This window comes from Protobothrops mucrosquamatus, unplaced genomic scaffold (assembly GCF_001527695.2).
Source record: "Protobothrops mucrosquamatus isolate PMUCROS unplaced genomic scaffold, P.Mucros_1.0 scaffold_130, whole genome shotgun sequence".
Lineage (NCBI taxonomy): Eukaryota > Metazoa > Chordata > Lepidosauria > Squamata > Viperidae > Protobothrops > Protobothrops mucrosquamatus.
The window spans coordinates 237,877-255,841 of record NW_015386206.1 but is presented as its reverse complement, the minus strand read 5'-3'; the positions used below and the strand labels follow the sequence as shown (position 1 = coordinate 255,841).

Below are 17,965 nucleotides of genomic sequence, written 5' to 3'. Positions count from 1 at the left end.
ATTGTAATCCGTGTGCACAGATGGCAACAAACAATCAGCATCCTCTCTTTCATTAAATAGCTCAACATACTGTCTCTTCTCCCATTTTTCCCCATAGCAGCAATTCTTTGGGTGAGTTGCACTGGAGGCACTGTCATTTTCATTGAAGAAGTATGGTGAATTGGGTCCTGTTCTGCTTGTTGTTGTAATGGACAGTTGGATTAACCTTGAGGAACAGCGAAGAGCTGCAGTTAAGGCAACTGTCAGATAACTGAAATCTGAGGCTGGACAGAAATGTAAAAATGAGCAAGCATCTGAGGCATGACTCTCCCTAGTTGTCATAATGATAAAGGGGAGGGAAGACACTTTCAGATTTGCAAGATTCTGTTACTATAATCTTATATAATAAAATGCATATTAGCACTTATAACTGGCATCTAGACTGGTATACCTTGACAGGGTGACATGGGTTGTCTGTTGCTGATTTTTTTAATCTAGAGTTCAGTGCATCTCTTATGACTGGGCCTCACTGGATGTGATTGATTTATTGCGTTGCTGGCTGGTTTCTTTATTTGCCAAAATGAGACCATTGAGACTTCCAGGTTTTCTTAGAATTCTTCAGCTTTTAATTCATGTGCACAAACACAGTTAGTGAATGGGGTTATTATCTGACTAGACAACACACACACACACACCAAACATGATAATTGTGTAACAAATTCAAGTTACAGGTATTTCATGGTATGTTTCTAAAATAGCAAACTGAATTTAAGTTAGTAAAAGGGGAAAATAGGTATATTGCATAAAATTGCTTTTTTGGTGCGGGGAAATGTTTTCCCCATGGCTTACATATTTCTACATTTCTACCATCAAGGTAAGTAGATAGAGTCGAACAGAACTCTGTTGTTATTTATTTTGACTTTAAAGATGGAATTTAGTGCACTGGATGGGCAATTACCTATTCTACTACAGCCTTCTAGTTTAGTTTTGACACTCTGTGGCTATTAGGTATTACGAAGTCAGTAGACACCGCTATTCCATGATGCTTTACTTTTAAGAGAATGAAAGGCAAAACCAGACTGGCTGCAAAGCATAATATCAGGTTATGGCATATCATCTCTATTTCCCAGAATGACTTTGGGCACTCACCTATAAAAAAGTTAATAGTAGTCTAATGGTTTGTTTGGAAATTGGGAAATTGAAGGTGGTAAGGAGCATCTTTTAGGGTTAGTGAGTTTAGGGTCAGACTTATTTTTAAAAATAGATTAAATAAAAAGGTAAAGTTTCCCCCTGATCAGTCACATCCACCTCTAGGGGGCAGTGCTTATCTCCATTTCCTAGCCGAGGGAACCAGCATTGTCTGAAGGCTTCTGTCATCATGTAGCTGCGATGACTATATTCCAAAGGCACACGAAACAGTTACCTTCCCAATGAAGTGATACTTATTTATCTACTTTAATTTACATGCTTTCAAAGTGCTAGGTGGGCAACAGCTGGTACATGGATCTCGAACTGCTGACTTTCTGGTCGACAAGCCCAGCATCTAACCGCTCTGCCAGCATTGAGTAACTGCTGTCTAATAGTTTGCTTGGAAGTTGGAAAGCTAAAGGTAGTAGGGAGCATCTTTTAGGGTTAGTGAGTTTGGGTCAAACTTACCTTTTTACCCACTGCTAAAACTTAGTTGACTGATCAGTGACCACAATAGCTTTTTTTTTTTTTTGTACATACCCATGACTTGCTCTCAAAGCTACAGCTAATCTAGAATGAGACAAAACAATTAGTTGTGGCCTAACCCTATATTGCCTTCTACAAAAATGTTCTTTGTAAGCTCCAGTGAGAGGAGGAGGAGAGCCTTAAGATACCTTTCCAAGTGCCGGTTGTTAGTCGTAAAATCCTTCATACATTCCTGCAGGAATACCTTTTTCTGATTTTTCTGATTGTCTCCTCATTTATTGAGACCAGTTAGAGTTAGCATGTTCCAGGTTCATTGGTAAAGCAGTAGCATCTTGGAGATGGAACACCTTTGTGTCTGCCTCTACTTCTTTATCACAATCTCGCTGATGTCTCCATCGACTTCACCCCCCAGTCCCCTGTCTCTTTGAGCAGGCCACATATGTGACCTTGATCTTGACTTTGAATGACGTGTCGGAGTCAACATAACTTCTGCATTGTCCCCCTGACATGGATTATTAATGTTTTTTCATGCTTTTTTCCATTATATTATATTTTTATGCACTGCCTGGTGTTGTTAAGGAAATGGAGGTGGCCTATACATTGATTAAATAACATACCAAATGGATTTATTGGATCCCAAAACTTCTCTGTCACTTTATCTTTTGAGTTCTGCATGATCATTTATAGCATATAACTTCCAGCCTCCTAGCCCAAGTGGAATTTGTTATCAGAACTACCTGCTAACTTTTTCTAATCTGCTAGATGCAAGTTATCTTCTCGTGGATCAGAGTGAACAGGGGAATATATTAAAGAAGTTATCACTTAAAATAGGTTTTATTGCCAGTCTCAATTTAGCTTGCTCAAGTTGTCCTTGCCTACTTTGACTTCCTGGTTTGTGTTCTTGTTTTGTGTCTGCAAGAAAACAATTGAAGGACATTGTTGCAAATACTGTTTTTGGGCTAGATGTTGAAACAGATTGTTTTCCTAAACTTTGTGAATGTGTTGTGAGACATGTACAGATTACTTCACACATCAGTAAAGTTAATATCAACACTGAGGCACAGCCCATAGATACTGTAAAAGGTTAGGTCAGCATTTCTGCTTCATTCCCCTGTTATGTATTAGGTATTTATAATGCGGCCATAAAATCCATCCAAGATTTGAAACTTGGCATCAACATTAGAAATCTGCAGTGGAACTGTGACATGATCAGCCAGCATTGCTGCTCTGTGTCATGCCCTCATCCTTGGACAGCCAGGATGTTTAAATTTGGATTGGGGAGATCATATTTCAGTTGCCACTTCGGTTACAAGAAGATTCCTGTATAAATCTGGCTAGGCACTGTCTCCCGGCTCCAAACATTTTTTCATGATGGCTACAGACATGATCCTTTTTTAAAGGAACAGCCAAAGAGTAAGAGAGAGTGTGTGGGGCTGTACATGGACCACGAACAATTGTGTTCCAAGTATGATCATTCCAGTATGTGTGGTTTGATAGTTTCCACATAAGAGGCATGGAATTTGAACTCATTCTGTACCGCTGCATATTCATTAGCACCGAGACTTTGTACATTGTTTATCCAAACACTGGTCTCCCTTTGATTCTGACTGCAATCTGAGTACAGTTGAACCTGATTCATACCAACAAAAACGGGGGAGGGAGAAGAGAAAAGATTTTTGGCAGAGGTTAGGCCCTGGCTGGATAAACACAGGGGCTTATTTATAATCCAAGAGCAATGAAGAGCAAGTGAGCAGCCCATGTAAATCAAAGCCCCATTGAGGGGGAAGCAAAGGAGAAACCAACTCTAATTCAGATATAAAGGCATTTGGGAGGTGCATTTCCTAATTGCACTATTTTCTCTTTTCTCATCAACCAGACCACACAATCTCATTCTTGCCTACTCTTTGGCGGTTCCTTAAAAAATTCTCTTGGGAATTTTTTAGTATTAAATAAACACCATAGAAAGCAGAAAATTGGATCGTATGGTTTTGACTTAGTTTTTGCAAGAAATGGCTGAAATCCAGAAGTGGATCTTACCAGGGCGGATTATGATAAGTGTAGCAGCTGCTTCTCCTTTTTAAGATCTTCATTGCAACATGGGATTTCAGAAGAGAGAGTGTGTGTCCAAGATCCACTTTTATAGAATAATGTAAGAATTAAATATGCCTTTTTAATAAGGATTTGATTGTTTGTGTTCTGACATATTCCCACCTCATCAGATTTCTGGATGGTTGTGATTTAATGTATCTATGGGTGATAAGCCTGTTATTCAACAAATTAATCAGATTTTGACATGACCCAAAATTAGACGTAGACAATCCCTGTCTGGCTGGAGGCTACAAATTAATTCTGCAACTAGTGGAAGGCTGCAGGATGTTTTTTGGTGAAAATTACAGGTATAAAAACCAGAGTGAAAAGGGAAAGGTTGTCTCTCTAAGAAAACACCTGTCTCTGAAAAGTCCCTGAGGCACTGATCCCAAACTGTTGGGCTAGGGGCACATTTGACAGCTTGACACTGTAAATTGTAGGCATTTTAAAAAAGGAAAACTGACTGGTGTAAGAATGGACATGCCCATCCTCAAAATGGCTGTCATGCTGGCTTTGCCCATTCACAAAATGGCTGCCAGCTGCAAAACACTAGTGATTGATGGCAAACTATTTTTTGCCTCCCTTTCTATTTTCCCTGGATGCATCCTAACAAACAAATATGCCTTTAAAACTATTTTCTAGACAAGTAGGTGTCCTTATAAACAAAGCACTGGGCTACAGTGATGACCACTTTTATTTCTAAGAATGTTTACAACAGCAATGCATAATCTGAAAGCCAGAGTCATAGGCTGTTGCCTCCTTTGAATTACGCCATTTTTTTAAAGAAGGGGAAATTATGTACAATTATATGTGAACTATACTTTATTAATTAAATTAAATGTATTTTGTACAAACTGTTTCATTCTAGCTATGCTCACCTTTTTTGCAGCGCTTTGATCCCCTCAGCCTGGAAAAAAAAAAAAGCTAACCTATGGAATTTGGGGAATTTAAAACAACTGAAAATAAAGCTGATTTTGGAAGCTAACGCCTTACGTTATGGCATGCCAGTTTCTTTTTAAAGTTTGATTTAAAATTAAACTATTCTTTAAAAAAAACCTGGCATCAAGAGAAGTGTCTCTGGGTTTCTTGCTGTCCAGGGTGCCACGTGGGGGTTTCTATTCTTGAAACAACATATTTTATATTTCTGGGCTTTTTGTTCTTTGCGAAGAATCCTGATTCTCCTTTCTTGGCCAAATTTGAGGCAACATTTGGATAAGATTTTAATTAAGGCTGGAGTCCAGGCGATGTACCTTGTGGCAAAGCAAGAATTTCTGCTGTGCTTTGCTGCTTCAGGCATGCAAAAGATGAAAGGATCACAGTGGACAAAGACAGGCATGCTTATTTTGGATGTCTCTTGAAATAATCAGTACCTGTAGATTAGGCCTTTCTAATCAGGTTAGTCTGTGATACTCTCACTGGAAAAAATAATCCCCGTTTAGTTCACAAGCTTCCTTTGATTTGTCACTCGCTGTTAGCTGTTTCAAATACTTATGTCATACTGCCCTCTCATGTCCATTCTGATGGAAACCTCTTATCATGTATATTCATAATACAATTTTATTCTCTCATTTCCTTTTTCTCTTAGAACACTTTGATCAACCTTTGGAAAACATTATTGAGGCTGAGTGATTGGTGGGGCTCTTAACCTTTAAAAAAAAATAGTTATAGTAAACAAAATCCCCCCGGTACACTAAAAGACAAAAATTCCTATGGCTATATTTTAACAACCATTTTGCAGTTGTTTTTTTAAAAAAATATTTACTAGTTGAGTGTGATTTCCTTCAGATTGCTATTTATTTAAAAATGTTGGTTTCATCCAAATCCCTAGCCTGCCACTGGGAATTTAATCTTTGATGAATAAATAACTATTCCCGTACATCAACTAGAGCATCTCCTTCAGTGCTTTTGAGTTATACATCTTGTTTTGCTGATTCCTTTCCTTTCCCTGCTTTTGGGACTACTGTGGTGCTTATATTCTTGCAAGCTGCAAAAAATATTGGTTGAGCAAGGAAGGAGTTATTTGCCATAGCTGGAAAGATTGGAATACAAATCAAAACATGGTTGAAAGGTAAAAAATCTCCTTGAACTAAATTTGGTTCTAGAGACTTTATGAGCATGGACACAGCCACATAGCATTTTTGGCAGTAGAGCATAAGTGCTTTGTCATTGCCTATGTCTGTGCTTTTATTCTGATTTCCCATTCTAGCCCCAAATATTAGAATTTGCTTGCAGTTTTCCATCCATGCATTAACCAGTTCCTGTTAAGCATTTTCAAGGTCAGACAAGATGGACTAGAAACAGCCACTAAGCTAGTCAAATCATTGTATTTGTATGTATGTGTGTGTACACATGCAATGTAAACAACCTGTAAACAGCTTTTAGGAAACCAGACAAGTTCTCTTTGCTTGTTTTTCTCTTTCCCACACTTGTATTTTAAGTTTTCCACTTACCCACTCCAATCCTTTTTCCTACAGACCTCAGTAATTTTATACTTTTATGCCACTGAATTGAACCAATTCACAGCAATTTACAGTAGAAATCAAACTAGAAATCCAGTGAAATTGAACAGTAATATTTGTAGGATCATAATAATGATAGTTGTGCTAAAACTTCATCTACGTGGTAGCAAAATGGAATTTGAAGGTGTTTTGAAAATGTTTTGCTTTAGTCAGAGAAGATGGCAGGACTGGTGGAGCGTTAGTTGTCTGGGAGACTGTCACACAGTATTGGTGCCACCAAGGATAAGTACTATCTTCAGTAGCAGCTCACAGTCTTAGGTGTGCAGGGAATGGTGAATATTTCATCCAGGATAAACGCACAAGTCAGGCCAGTCCCAACTGGAAAACACCATCTTGGAGATACTTGGAAGCTAAGCCATCTAGGGCTTTATTATGTGAAAACCAGCTCTTTGAATTGTACCTACAAGCTTACCAAAAACTAATGCAGCACCTGCAGTACAGGTCTGAGACTGAATTATTTCCATTCCTGCAGTTTTCATATTTTGACCTATTTATCCACTCCTCCAAAGATTGATTAGAAGCATCTTCTAAATGTGCTTTTATAATGCCCCATTTCAACAGTTATTTTATGTATACTTCTGTGTTTGTGGGCAGCAGATTTCCATTGCACTATTTCACATGATAGCAGGGACACTGACATATTTTTCTTTTTTAAAGCTATCCCAAATCCTATAAGATGTTTGCAGGATTTCGGCAATCTTACTCCTGAAGTCGTGTCCCAAATCTCATGAGATTTTGCTCAAATCATTATCATCATCATCAACAACAACAGCAACATTTTGGAAGGACTAGGGAGGTTCCAGATGCCCATGGACTTATGGATATGATGATCCCTCATATATGTAATGCGAAGCTTTTTCAGTGGATTACTGAACAGAAATTCATCTCTTATTAATGAGTATGCATATGCTAGTAATCGTTCACTGAAGAAAACACAGGTAGGGTAGATAAAGTAATAAATGGTTGTTTTGTTTTTGTTTTGTTTTGTTATTTGTGCATGGTCATTACCTGGATGCCTCCTAACTATTCTCTTACTAGACTTGAAAAATATCCCTTTTTAGACACAATTACATTATTTGCAATGAATCAGGTTTTTGGACAAAAATCCACTTACTGCATATTCCTAACATGCTATATTATTTTTTATATTTTTTAGGGTTATATCCTTCATCGTGACCTCATGGTTTAAGCGGGCATAAAGATGAGTATAAGCAGTGATGAGGTTAACTTCCTCGTATATAGATATTTGCAAGAGTCCGGTGAGTAATATATATCTGAGGAATTCATTTTGAAACTAAGAATTAAGATTAAACTAAAAAAAAACACAATTGAAATTTATCTTAGCCTGTCTTGCAAGATTAAAGAGAAAAAAAAGTACTATTCTGTTGATTCACAGTGATTTCCCCATAGCCTTTCTTCATATATATTGGTGGAATGACTTTAAGAGGTGAAAATTGGAAAGTTGCAGTGTTTCCATTCTTACTTGCAAATCTGTAACCCAAGAGCAATTGAGTTCTGGGGTCATGTAGGGTTTTATGTTTCCTCAATTGCTGGGGGCTGTCATTGTATATCTGGAGTACAGAGTGACCATTGGCTGATAATCCTTAACCTATCACTGGTTTCCACCAGAATCAAAAGTAGCTATGCAGATAATTGGCAGTTGCCTGAAGGAAATGGAATCCAAAGAAAAGGGGTTCTGTCTAAATTAAAGTTAGGTGCTGCTGGGAATTATCCTCTCCTGGATAAATAGGCCAAAATAGGGCCTTAGGGACAAGGAATGCTTGTATCCTATGGCTCATTCACCAACTACAGCTCTGTCTGAACCAGGATAGCCTAGAAATTCCCTAATAGCCTCCTAGTTAGATTAATTTATGCCAGGGGTGTCAAACTTGCAACGTCACATGACGTGTCGTGACGTATCACGACTTTTTTTCCATTGCCGGCAATGGGATGGGTGCGATTTTTGCATGAGGCATCCGGCCTGCGGGCCAGCAGTTTGACACCCCTGATTTATGCAATGTCTGTCCAAGAAAGCAATCCAGCAATGGCAGCTGGAATAGAGAATATAGCCAAGGTGTTACAGGAATATAACCAAGCAGTTATAGTAGTTAAATTGTTGAACTACTTTAGGAAAGCAGAAAGATTCATTTATTTGTTTGTTTGATCTAATTTATATAGCCTCCCATCAGACAGAAAAAACAACTTGGATAGCTTACAACAACTTAAGCTTTCTAGAAGAACTCCAGCCACAGAATTTCATGGATGACACTCACACTCTCTCCTCCCCTCTCCACCACCCTCCCCACTACCTCCCCCCCCAATTGTTATGGGGATATGTAGGAGGATAAGCATATATGTTGCCTTGAGTGCCTTTTATAAAATATGGGTTATAAATCTAATAATAAACAACAGTAAATGTGGCTGTCATATTCTCAAGTGACATGACTAAATGGTATATACTGTATTTTTCCATGTATAAGATGCTATTTTTTCCTGCAAACACCCTGTTCAAAAATCAGATGCCTCTTATACAAGTGCAGCGTCTTATACATAGAAAAATAATGGGTAACCTCCGCAGTCCAGGTCATGCCTGTGTGGGTTGCCATGCTGCCTGGTGCAGGTGTCGAGCCCCTGCGGGCTTGCCACTAACGGGAAGGGGAAGCGGGCAAGATCGTCGGCTGGCCGAACTTCCGGATTTGCCGACTCAGCTGTTCGGAGCTCCGCCGAACAGCTGATCAGCACAGAGAAACTCGCATGCCAGAGCATCTTATACAAGGGTGCGTCTTATAGATGGAAAAGTATGTACATACATATATACATATACACACACACATTATGTATGTATATACTGTATGTATGTATGTATGTATGTATGTATGTATGTATGTATGTATGTATGTATGTATATGTATATATATGTATGTATATGTGTATGTATGTAACACTGAGGCCCAGTAAGATTGGGTGGGAAGAGCTGGGCCCACCCTTTTTATCTCATTGATACGTGTGATTTAGAGGAAGAGACCCTTCTCAGTGGCAACTCCCCAGTTGTAACTGTTGCTACTATTTTCTTGTAAGCTGTTTTTTTTCCTTCTCTGATAAGAAGAGTGATACAGAAAAACAGCAATAATAGCAACGCAATTTTAGCCAGAACTGAGATTTAAATTTGTATACTTCCATAAAACATCTACTGATCTTTCGGACAATTTCTCAAAATTTAATGTAGTGGCATAATGCAAATCAGTAAATCATATTTTTAACATTTTTGGGGGATATCAGATCAATTTTATGTTAAATATCTGTGATCAGATTCCTGAAGTGACTTTAGCAAAGTTTCTATTAAGGAAGCAAATTTATGTTACCTTATATAAGGACACGGAGGGTTATAATCAAGAAAGTTATGTATTCTTAGTTTTTAAAATGCTATGCATTTTTATGATCTGTAGATCATAAAATAAACTGACTGATTTTGGGTGCATGGTTGACTGACAGCTGCATTGATCATCAAATCATCAAACCAAAGCTTTTTCCAGACAGAATTCTAATTCATCAAACGTAGTTCCTGATTATATTCTGTTTACAGATAGTCCTCATTTACCAGCGACTCATTCAGCCATCATTTGAAGTTAACAATAGTGCTGAATGAGTGGTTCTTAAAACTGGCCCTCAAAGTTCCAACTGTCATAGCACCCCTGCAGACACGTAATTGCGATTCAGGTGCTTGGCAAGCATTTATGATGGTTGCAGAGTCCTGGGTCTTCTACTGATCGCCTTGCAACTTTCCTTGCCAGTTTCCCATAAGCAAAGTCAATGGCCTCCTTGCACTCATGGAGTTCTGTAGCATCCTTTCCTTGGGCTCACATGCATCCCCCACACTTTTTTGTCTGGGATCCCCACTGCTTCCCAGCTAATAACCCATGCGCCTTGGGGTTACAACAAAAGCTGTGATTGTTTGTTGCTAAGGGATGTGGACACGTGACATTGTGTTTTTCTGCTACATCTCTTAGCAACGGCAGTCCTAATCGAAATTGCTGTCACAGCCAAGGTCTTACCTGCGTTTCCAAATTGTTCCTTGAGTATCTTCTTGGTGATCAATGCTGCTGGTTGGTCAAAATACGATGTATTTTCTCTATTATCCCTCTGTTCTGTAAGGACTATTAAGCCAATGGCATTTCTTGGTCATCTGGCTAAAAGTTGATTTATGTTTTGTTTTATTTTAGTTGAAAGTAATGGCACACGTTCAATTTACAGATAAAACAGAGACTTTTTATTTGACATGACATAGCAAAATGGGAAACTTATGGCTATGCAGATGTTGCTTAACTATAATTCCTAGCATGCCTCCTTGTTAACCATGCTGGCTGTATGATTGTGCTAGCTGACCTTATATTCCCCGTTCTTTGTAGAAAATGCAAGAAAGAGTAAAATTATCTCTGTCCATATCAGTATTCATCAAGTTTATAGACCAGTGTTTCTCAGTCTTGAGAGCATGCTGGCTGGGGAATTCTGGGACTTGAAGTCTAGACAGTTTAAAGTTGCTAAGGTTGAGAAACACTGTTATAGACAGCAGTTTTATTCAATTTTTGGATATCATACTTGAGTATGCATTCAGCTGGAGGAATCTGAGGGACTTTTTCTGCAAAGTTTGAAATATATTTTATATGTAATTGGGAAAAAAATGCTAGTTGGAGGCATTCTGATTTGCATTTCTTTTAATTTTTGTCAGTGTGATAAACCTTTTTTGCATGTTGGAAATTCACGACTGTAGATTTGTTTATTTATTTAAATATCTCAAAACTTACACAAATGTTCTCCCTCCCTCCCTCCCTCTCTGTTCCTTATCTCTAAGGCCATTATTTTTCATCCTTATATTTATTTAAACAAACTTGATACAACTTGAAGATCAAGAAAACAGGGCTAAAAGCTCTGAATCCCTTTTGTTTTCATGTCTGGGTGCAGTCCGAATTCATTGTTCAAAGTAGACAGGAAAGTCATTTGAGGAGAATGGCTCTAAGTAAAACCTATTGTGGGTGTTGAAGTAAATAGGTTATCTTTAATGCAGAAAACAAGTAATTTAATATTTCCTTTTAATCAGGGACAGGGATACCTGAGAATTCCACTAACTCTTTCTGGTACACAGGTCCCAACAAAAGGAGCTTGTACCTAAATTGTCCCTGGTTTAATATGGAAGGATTCTCTTCTCCAATAAATTGAATGAAAATCCACAGAGATCAGATTTTTGTATTGTGAAAAGCTGAATACTAAAGATTAATGTGAACTGAACTGAAATAATGCAGGAAGAAACATGTGTCTCTATATAGCAGAACTGGCATTTTATGGCCACGGGCCACCTCCAGCCCTTTGATTGTCCCTGTCTGGCCTACAGTGAGTGTATGTGGGGGGGAGGATGGCCCTCCATAACAATCCCAGTTGGCCTCCCCCCACCTATATAAGACTGAAAATGTCTTGCCAACTTGAGGGGATGCCTGGCTTCTGAGATGGTATTACATTTGGTTTCAAAACTGTCTTTTTATTTCCTTTACCCTTTCTCTCTCATTTTCCTTCTATTTTTTAACAAGGCACTTTGTATTCCAGAAAATTGTTGCTCTTTTCATTTTCTGTTCTCTAAATAGTTTTAGTATATACTTCTGGAAATCTCAGGATTCCCCTGAGCATGCTGTCCCTGCCATCATTTTTTGAGGGTGATGCTTTTTTTTAACTAGACAAGAATTGGGATAAGATGTGAAAGACTTTGATCTACTACATTTATTTCCACTAATTCCTTTCTTGGTCTCTTTTGGCTACTGTTGCTGTGTTATTTCTGCTCCTCTCCCTTTTTGTGCTCCCCACCCCTTTTCTGACTGGGCAGAATAACTAGCATAAATAAATGACCTCATATTCCGTTCAGATTTTCGGTTTCTTAGCTGATTTGTTCCCAGGAGCAGCAGAACGTCAAAGCAGACACTTTAGCTATATTAAGTTCTGCAACTTGTGATTAATTGGAAGAGCATTGTAATCCTGCCCTTTTGAATAGATAATTGAAAGATGTGGGTGTCACAAGAGAAGACAGGGGATGAAACATGTCTGGTTCATTATCACACAAATGACACAACTTAAAACTTTGCGTCAGCTGTTGAGGGACTAGAATGTAATAGCAGGATTGGCATGGTGGTGATGATTAACATGCATCGTTACTGTGTCATTGTGATTTGCTGAAGACAGCACTGTTGGAGAGACTATTGTTCTGAAAGCCGAACACAAAAATGACTTTATGCCAAGGTGGGACAAGCAGATGATAAAAATAGCTTTGGGGGTTAAATTTCTAGATATTCAAAAAACTTGAACTGTAGTATGAGGCCAAGACTTATTTAAGATGGAGTTATCATATGTGTTCTGGCCCCAGAAATTTTTTCAGATGCAAGAAAGAACAAACACCTCTGAGCTGGCAAGGTATCAATTCTTAAGAGTCTGGCCTGTGGTCATGCATGGATTGATAGAATCATTTATTTATTTTTTCATTTCATTTTTTTTACTTAGGTTATATTTTATGTTCCAGGAACATTATCTACAGAAAGAATGAGTAACAGTGATGAAGTTTAATCCATAATAACACCGTAACAGTAATATGACCGGGTAAACTTTATGGTAAAACAAGTGTTGATGAAAATTGCTTTTATCCGGCATCCAACACAGAAGGGCCCATGATGGTTTCATGTGTGCGCAGATAAAATTCAGAGTGCTAACCACAGAAAAAGTTCTGTCTGCAAATATATTCCCCTTGTTCTGAACAGCATTGAGATCTGGAGAAGTACCTCCAAGCAAAAGTTAAACTTTAATGGAGTTGTGACATCCTTGGATTCTTAGCTGAATAGTGTAGTGCTATGTTCTTTGTTTTCTCTTCAGGAATGTCACCAGATATCATAATCACCCATAGATATAGACCAGGGGTCCCACTACCAGGCCGTGAGCTTTTCAGAACCAGGCTGCCCAAAGCATGGGCAAGCACACGCATGCACACCCCCACTTGCATGAGCAGCGTGCAAGCACATGTGAGCGTGCTCCATTTGCATGAGTGGCAGCACACTGCCCATTGCTTGCACAAATATAGCTGCGTGCACCCTTGACCGCCACTCACCAGAACCATCCCCTCTCCCCTGCCCCCCCCCCGGTCCGGTCCATAAAGCCAATTTTTTTGTGGCAGAAATACTGCAGTTGTAAACGCCCCAGTCATTAACCAAAACAGTGTTTGCTATGGGCACTGTTTTGCTGAAAATTGGATATAAATGCCGGGTTTTGGCAAAAGCTTCATAAAATAGAGAACCACAATGTCCATGGAACATTGCAAATGACTGTAAATGTGGCCCGGTTACTGAGCACCAGAAGTGCAGGCATGTGACTGCGGGGCATGGGGGGGGGGCCATCATCGGAAATTCGAATCATGTCATAAGTACCCCCAGGGAGGTTCATCATAACTTAAAACAGTCACTAAGTTGACTGATCACCAATCCATTTTGTGTGTTCATTTTGTTTGTATACACAGAATTTGAGTATCTTGAAGGTCTTACAACGAATCCTAGTTTTGTGGGTTTTTACTTAAAAAATAGTATATAAAGTTGGCATGATACCGTATTTTATAAATATTACCACAAAATCCAGATTTAACAAGGAAACACCATAAGCCCGAAACCCCAAATTCTTCAGCTTCAAGAAACAGAACTGTTCCATGTATAGCTGTTAACAGATACTGAATAGAATGGAAGGCTTCCTAAATAAGCACAGATTTCTGGATGCTTTTGCATGTAACAAGTGGGATATTGCTTGGGGACTGAATATTTCTGGCTGTAATCTCAACCTTTCCATTTTGAGGTTGTGCTTCTTTCAAGCATAGATTTATGTGCTTCTTCAGTAGGGGTTTAAAAGTAAATGAGAAAATGTACTGCATAATTGCAAGTCATAAACTTGTGATAGAGGATTATTTCTCATTCAGCCTCCCCCCTTCAATTCCTACCCCACCACAAAACCCAGCATTCAAAACTTGAAAGATCGAGTTATACAGGTAGTCCTTGATTTTTGATCACAATAGAGCCCAATATTTTCTTTGCTAAGCAAGACGGGGTGAATTTTGCACCATTTTATGACCTTTCTTGACACAGTTGTTAAGTTTAGTAACACAGTTGTTAAGTCAATCTGGCTTCCCCATTGTCTTTGTTTGTCAGAACCCAACTGGGAAAGTTACAAAGTTACATCACCCTGGGAAACTCTAACCATCATAAATACATGCCTGTTGCCAAGTATCCAAATTTTGATCACATGACCATGGGGATGCTACAGTGGTTGTAGGTGTGAAAAATGGTCACAAGTGACTTTTTCCAATGGCATTGTAACTTCAGTCACTAAACAAATGGTTGTAAGTTGAAGACTACCTTCATTCCCCCCCCCCCCAGTAAATTTAAGATGGGGCAAAAGCAATTCTACCCCTTTTATTTCCACCATCATCATATATATGTGGCCTTTTTATTCAAAATCAGTTTCTTATCTGCATTGTCTCATCAAGATCTAGACCAGGCATATCAAACAGCCGGCCCGCGGGCTGGATGCGTCATGCCGAAACCGCGCCCACCCCATTGCTGGCTATGAGGAAAAAGTCGCGATACATTGTGCAACATCACGTGACGTCGCAAGTTTGACATGCCTGATCTAGACCATGCAGTTAGCATATTTATGAAATAAACCGCCTTCTATTTTCTGCTGTTTATGTGCAACATTCCAGTATCTCGTTTTCTATAACTTACCTTTTTTTACAAGATCCCAGTAGGGGACATTTTGAAAGTTCTAATTACGTATGAATGGCTTAAGTCGAATCTCTTCCTCATGATGGATTTAACTTTTTCAGGGCAAAGCAAATAATGCATTTAGATCCATTAATCCTAATTTTCCTGCTTTGCAAAATGTTAATTATGCTGTTCTTGAAAGGGCGTGCAGAAATAATGCATGCCTAGTGATGGCATGCACACACAATTAAAATGTTTTATCATGGTTAATCCTTCCTTGTATAGGCATATTCTCCCTTGTCCAATACAATTTAACAAAGAAATGAAGACAGAAAATAATAATAATTAGCAAATACATCTCAATGCCTCACCCTTGTTTTAGGATTGGTATATTTAGCCAGTGTTTACAAAAGAAATAGGTTGTTTCCAAAAGTGGGGATTAAATATAAACACTTAGAGCAGTGCTTTTAATACTGCCTTCAGTTAAGCAATTTGAGAATAAACTATGAGCAAATTCTACAATAAAAAATAAATAAAATCAGCAGTACATTGATAATGCAGATGGGAACAATATATTTGAATAACTCCCTTATACAGAAAAGCCAGCACTGATCCATCTTTAATGCTTGTTTTCTCACATTCTGAAAATGAAGACATTTTAAAGCATAAACCCCATCCTATAGCTTGCTGTTATTCATTTGTTTGTGGTGAGCTTTAGATTGTTATTTAATAAGGTGTGGGGCTATAGGAAGTCCTCGACTTACAGTGACTGTTCAAAGTGAAAACGGCACTGAAAAAAGTGACTTATGATTGTTCTTCACACTTGCAACCATTGCAGCACCCCTGTGGTCATGTGATGAAAATTCAGATGCTTGGCAACTGACAAGTATTTATGACGGTTGCAGTGTCCCAGGGTCATGTGACCACCTTTTGTAACCTTTTGAACAAGCAAAGTCAAAGGGGAAGCCAGATTCACTTAACATCTATGCAGGGTGGATAATAATCAATGATTTATTTATTTATTTATAAATAAATAAATAATTTTTTTATTTAAATCGGATTTTTTATTTTTATCAAATTTATTATAATAAAATGCTTTTGGAGTAAAAATCTATCTAAATATAGTTTTCTATTTAAGATACATTAATTTAGTTTATTCAGCATGAAACGGAGCTTAGTTATGTTAGCATGAGGCTGTATATTCTGCAATATTTACATTTTTGGTAAACTTATTCAATGAATCCAAGCTTTGCAAACTGAGATAACATGCACTGCATTGACGCATTCACTCAATTTCACAGTAACCGTGAGATAAATCATAAAACACAAATTCAGGAATATTCTTTTGCAAATCTATATACACTACAAACTGTATGATTGTTTGAAGAAAAATGCATCTGTGCCAGGCTCTAAGTGTTTTAATTAAATAAAAGAATTTGAGTAGTTCTCCAACTATCGTGTTTCCTCGAAAGTAAGACCCGGTCTTATATTATTTTTGCCTCTGAAAGAGGCATTAGGTCTTATTTTGGNGGATGTCTTATATTTTTTTGTGATACCTGCCTTGCATCGCGGTGACGGCACCAACAGCCCTGTTCAGCAGGCATCCACGTGGCTGCCAGCCCACTTCTGCTGTGGCTGAAGTTGGAAGGTCTGACTGAAGTGTTTTTTTAGTCCCACAAACTCCGTTTCTCTGCAGCAGGAGAGAAACGTGCCAGAGCTGGAAAGCAGGATAGCGAAGAAATGCTTTCAGGAAGAGAGAGGAGCTGGACGATGGTGCGCCGGGAGGAGAAGCGGCAGGAAACAGGCTGCCATTTCCAGAACGGAGAAGAGAGATGCGGAGTGATGCAGGGTGACAAGCAAGCTCTCTGCTCTGCATCGCTGTGCAGAACCTCTCCCCTCCCTGTTCTCCGTTTTCTCCAGTGGCGGCAACGGAGGGCTGGTGGAGGAAGGCGGCAAGGGGGGCTTGCGCTGCCCGGTCACGACGCAAGCCACGGGAGAGTTGGTGGAGTAGGAGGTAGTGGCTGCCACCGGGCAGATGATCTGTTGGGTGAAGCGCGAAGAAAGCCCCTCCAGCCATGCACAGTGGCAGCGGAGCCTTTCGCCGTCATTCCCTCCTGCCTTCGAAACAGTAGAGGGGGATCAGGCCTATCCCGCCCATCCTCCGTGGCATGGTAATCCGGCTCGGGAGGGGACTGAAAGGGAAGGTTGCTGAGCAAGGAATGGCCTGGCTAGGGGGTGCCCTGAAGTAAGCGGGTGCAAGGCGTGTGGGGCAGCTCCACTCCCTCCCCCACTTGCCTTGTCTCATTGTGGCGGCAGCGACGCAACACACACTCTCCTGCCCCATTGCGGCAGTGAGGTGGGATGGAGTGGGCAGGGTCCTCACTAGGGCTTATTTTGGGGGAGGGCTTATAGTAGCCCCCCCCAAAATCAGGGTAGGTCTTATTTTCGGAGTAGGTCTAATTTTCGGGGAAACACGGTGTGTGTGATTTACCTATTAAAATTGGTTCTGCTATTGCTGTTTTACTAACCTGACAGCTTATTATTCTAAATAGGAAACCTTCATTTTATTTATTTTATTTATTTATATTTTGATTTATATCCCGCCCTTCTCCCCACAGGGACTCAGGGCGGCTCACAACATATTTAAAACAAAAACATACCCACAATCCCCGCCTAATAAAACCGAATTAAAACCAAATATTTTAGAGTTGTAATATTAAAATTTTCTAAAAAAACCAATTTAAAATCCTCCCTAGGCCAGGCCCGCTTGTTGGAAAAGCCATGTCTTGAGGGCGCGGCGGAAAGTAAGGAGATCCGGAATCATCCGGATCTCGGGGGGTAGTTCGTTCCAGAGGGCAGGGGCACCCACAGAGAAGGCCCTCCCCCTGGGGGTCGCCAGCCGACATTGCTTGGCCGACGGCACCCTGAGGAGAC

The 17,965-nt window shown here is 39.5% G+C and overlaps 1 protein-coding gene across 1 annotated transcript in view; it reads left to right on the top strand.

The window, feature by feature from the left end:
• The first annotated feature begins 6,905 nt into the window (after nt 1–6,905).
• LOC107289072 (F-box-like/WD repeat-containing protein TBL1XR1) overlaps nt 6,906–17,965 on the top strand; it is a 38,063-nt gene continuing 27,003 nt past the window's right edge. The window contains exons 1-2 of the mRNA XM_015817764.1: nt 6,906–7,198; nt 7,417–7,519. Of these exons, the coding sequence (XP_015673250.1) occupies nt 7,462–7,519 (58 nt within the window). The 5' untranslated portion in view covers nt 6,906–7,198; nt 7,417–7,461. The remainder of the gene's footprint in view (nt 7,199–7,416; nt 7,520–17,965) is intronic.